Source organism: Dipodomys ordii, unplaced genomic scaffold, assembly GCF_000151885.1.
Source record: "Dipodomys ordii isolate 6190 unplaced genomic scaffold, Dord_2.0 Scaffold387, whole genome shotgun sequence".
Lineage (NCBI taxonomy): Eukaryota > Metazoa > Chordata > Mammalia > Rodentia > Heteromyidae > Dipodomys > Dipodomys ordii.
The window spans coordinates 14,421-16,677 of record NW_012267603.1 but is presented as its reverse complement, the minus strand read 5'-3'; the positions used below and the strand labels follow the sequence as shown (position 1 = coordinate 16,677).

Here is a 2,257-nt window from a genome sequence, read left to right as displayed (position 1 = left end):
CGCCGCCCTCCCCTTCACCCCCTCCCCCCCCCGCCGCACCTGTAGTGGAGGCTGAGGTTGGCATGGCCGCCGTGGTCCCAGGTCACCAGCACCGTCTGGAGGTCAAGGCAGAGCAGACGCAGGCCTGGCGCGGGTTCGAGGCCCCAAGGAGTGGGAGGGGCGGGAATGATGGGTGGGCATGTGGCCTCTGACCCCCCTCCCCGGCCTCCGACCCCCGGGCCTTCCCCAGTCCTCTCTGGCCCAGCCCCCCCCGGGCGTTGGGAGTTCCAGACGTTTCCGGAAGGTTCCGGGAGTTTCAGGGAGGGGATTTTTGAGGGAGGCCGGGGTGACGCACGTCCTGTGCCATTATCAGATCTCAGCCCACGCCCGCCCGGGAGAGAGAAAAGGGGAAGTTGAGGCCTGGGTGGGGGATGATGTTGACTGTAGATAGAGGAAGAGGAGGGGGGAGGAAGGTTCTGGAAAGCAGGGTGGGGGGAGGGGAAGGCCGAGGCATCTGAAGGGAGGAGAAAGATTGGGGGGCACTGGAGGGGGGGTCGTAAGATGGACAGACAGACGGACGGATGGACGGATGCCCACCAGCACTGCGAATGCGTTCGAGAGAGAGACAGACGGACAGACAGACACCAGGGAAACAGACAGACAGAAAGACAGACACCAGGGAGAAAGACAGACAGACTCCAGGGAGACTGACAGACAGACAGACATGAGGGTGACAGACAGACAGACAAACATCAGGGAGACAGACAGACACCAGGGAAACAGACAGACAAACATCAGGGAGACAGACAGACAGACACCAGGGAAACAGACAGGGAGACAGACAGACAAACATCAGGGAGACAGACAGACGGACTCCAGGGAGACAGACAGACAGACAGACTCCAGGGAGACAGACACACAGACACCAGGGAAACAGACAGCGAGACAGACAGACAGACATCAGGGTGACAGACAGACAAACATCAGGGAGACAGACAGACAGACTCCAGGGAGACAGACAGACAGACAGACTCCAGGGAGACAGGCACACAGACACCAGGGAAACAGACAGGGAGACAGACAGACAGACTCCAGGGAGACAGACAGACAGACAGACTCCAGGGAGACAGACACACAGACACCAGGGAAACAGACAGGGAGACAGACAGACAGACACCAGGGAAACAGACAGGGAGACAGACAGACAGACATCAGGGAGACAGACACACAGACACCAGGGAAACAGCAAGACAGACAAACAGACATCAGGGTGACAGACAGACTCCAGGGAGACAGACAGACAGACACCAGGGAAACAGACAGGGAGACAGACAGACAAACATCAGGGAGACAGACAGACAGACACCAGGGAGAAAGACAGACAGACTCCAGGGAGACAGACACACAGACACCAGGGAAACAGACAGGGAGACAGACAGACAGACATCAGGGTGACAGACAGACTCCAGGGAGACAGACAGGCAGACAGACATCAGGGTGACAGACAGACTCCAGGGAGACAGACACACAGACACCAGGGAAACAGACAGGGAGACAGACAGACACACTCCAGGGAGACAGACAGACAGACTCCAGGGAGACTGACAGACAGACAGACATCAGGGTGACAGACAGACAGACACCAGGGAAACAGACAGGGAGACAGACAGACAAACATCAGGGAGACAGACAGATGGACTCCAGGGAGCTGGACAGACAGACTCCTAGGAGACAGACAGACAGACAGACATGAGGGAGACAGACAGGGAGACATCAGGGAGACAGACAGACAGACAGACATCAGGGAGACAGACAGACAGACTCCAGGGAGATAGACAGACAGACACACATCAGGGAGACAGACAGACAGACAAACATCAGGGTGACAGACAGACTCCAGGGAGACAGACAGACAGACAGATACCAGGGAAACAGACAGGGAGACATCAGGGAGACAGACAGACAGACAGACTTCAGGGTGACAGACAGATAGACTCCAGGGAGACAGACAGACAGACACCAGGGAGAAAGACAGACAGAGACAGACAGACAGACAGACAGACACCCTGGGCCTCCCTCCTCACCTCTGTCTTCCTCCCCGGCCGACCCGAGCACTGTTGGGAGGAGCATCAGGGTGGAGGCCAGGGCGGCCCAGGGCCCCGGCAGCCAGCCCCGGAGGCTCATGGACGGACGGACGGACAGATGGATGGTTGGATGGATGGGTGGATGGATGGATGGGTGGATGGATGGGTGGATGGATGGATGGATGGATGGATGG

The 2,257-nt window shown here is 58.0% G+C and overlaps 1 protein-coding gene across 1 annotated transcript in view; it reads right to left on the bottom strand.

Annotated features, from left to right (window-relative positions):
• The window catches only part of LOC106001746 (cytokine receptor-like factor 2), a 5,209-nt gene extending 3,014 nt beyond the window's left edge, over positions 1-2,195 (bottom strand). Inside the window, exons 1-2 of the mRNA XM_013036736.1 lie at positions 2,064-2,195; positions 40-124 (exon numbers count right to left, since the gene is read on the bottom strand). Coding sequence (XP_012892190.1) covers positions 40-124; positions 2,064-2,163 — 185 coding nt within the window. The 5' untranslated portion in view covers positions 2,164-2,195. The remainder of the gene's footprint in view (positions 1-39; positions 125-2,063) is intronic.
• Positions 2,196-2,257: the final 62 nt, after the last annotated feature.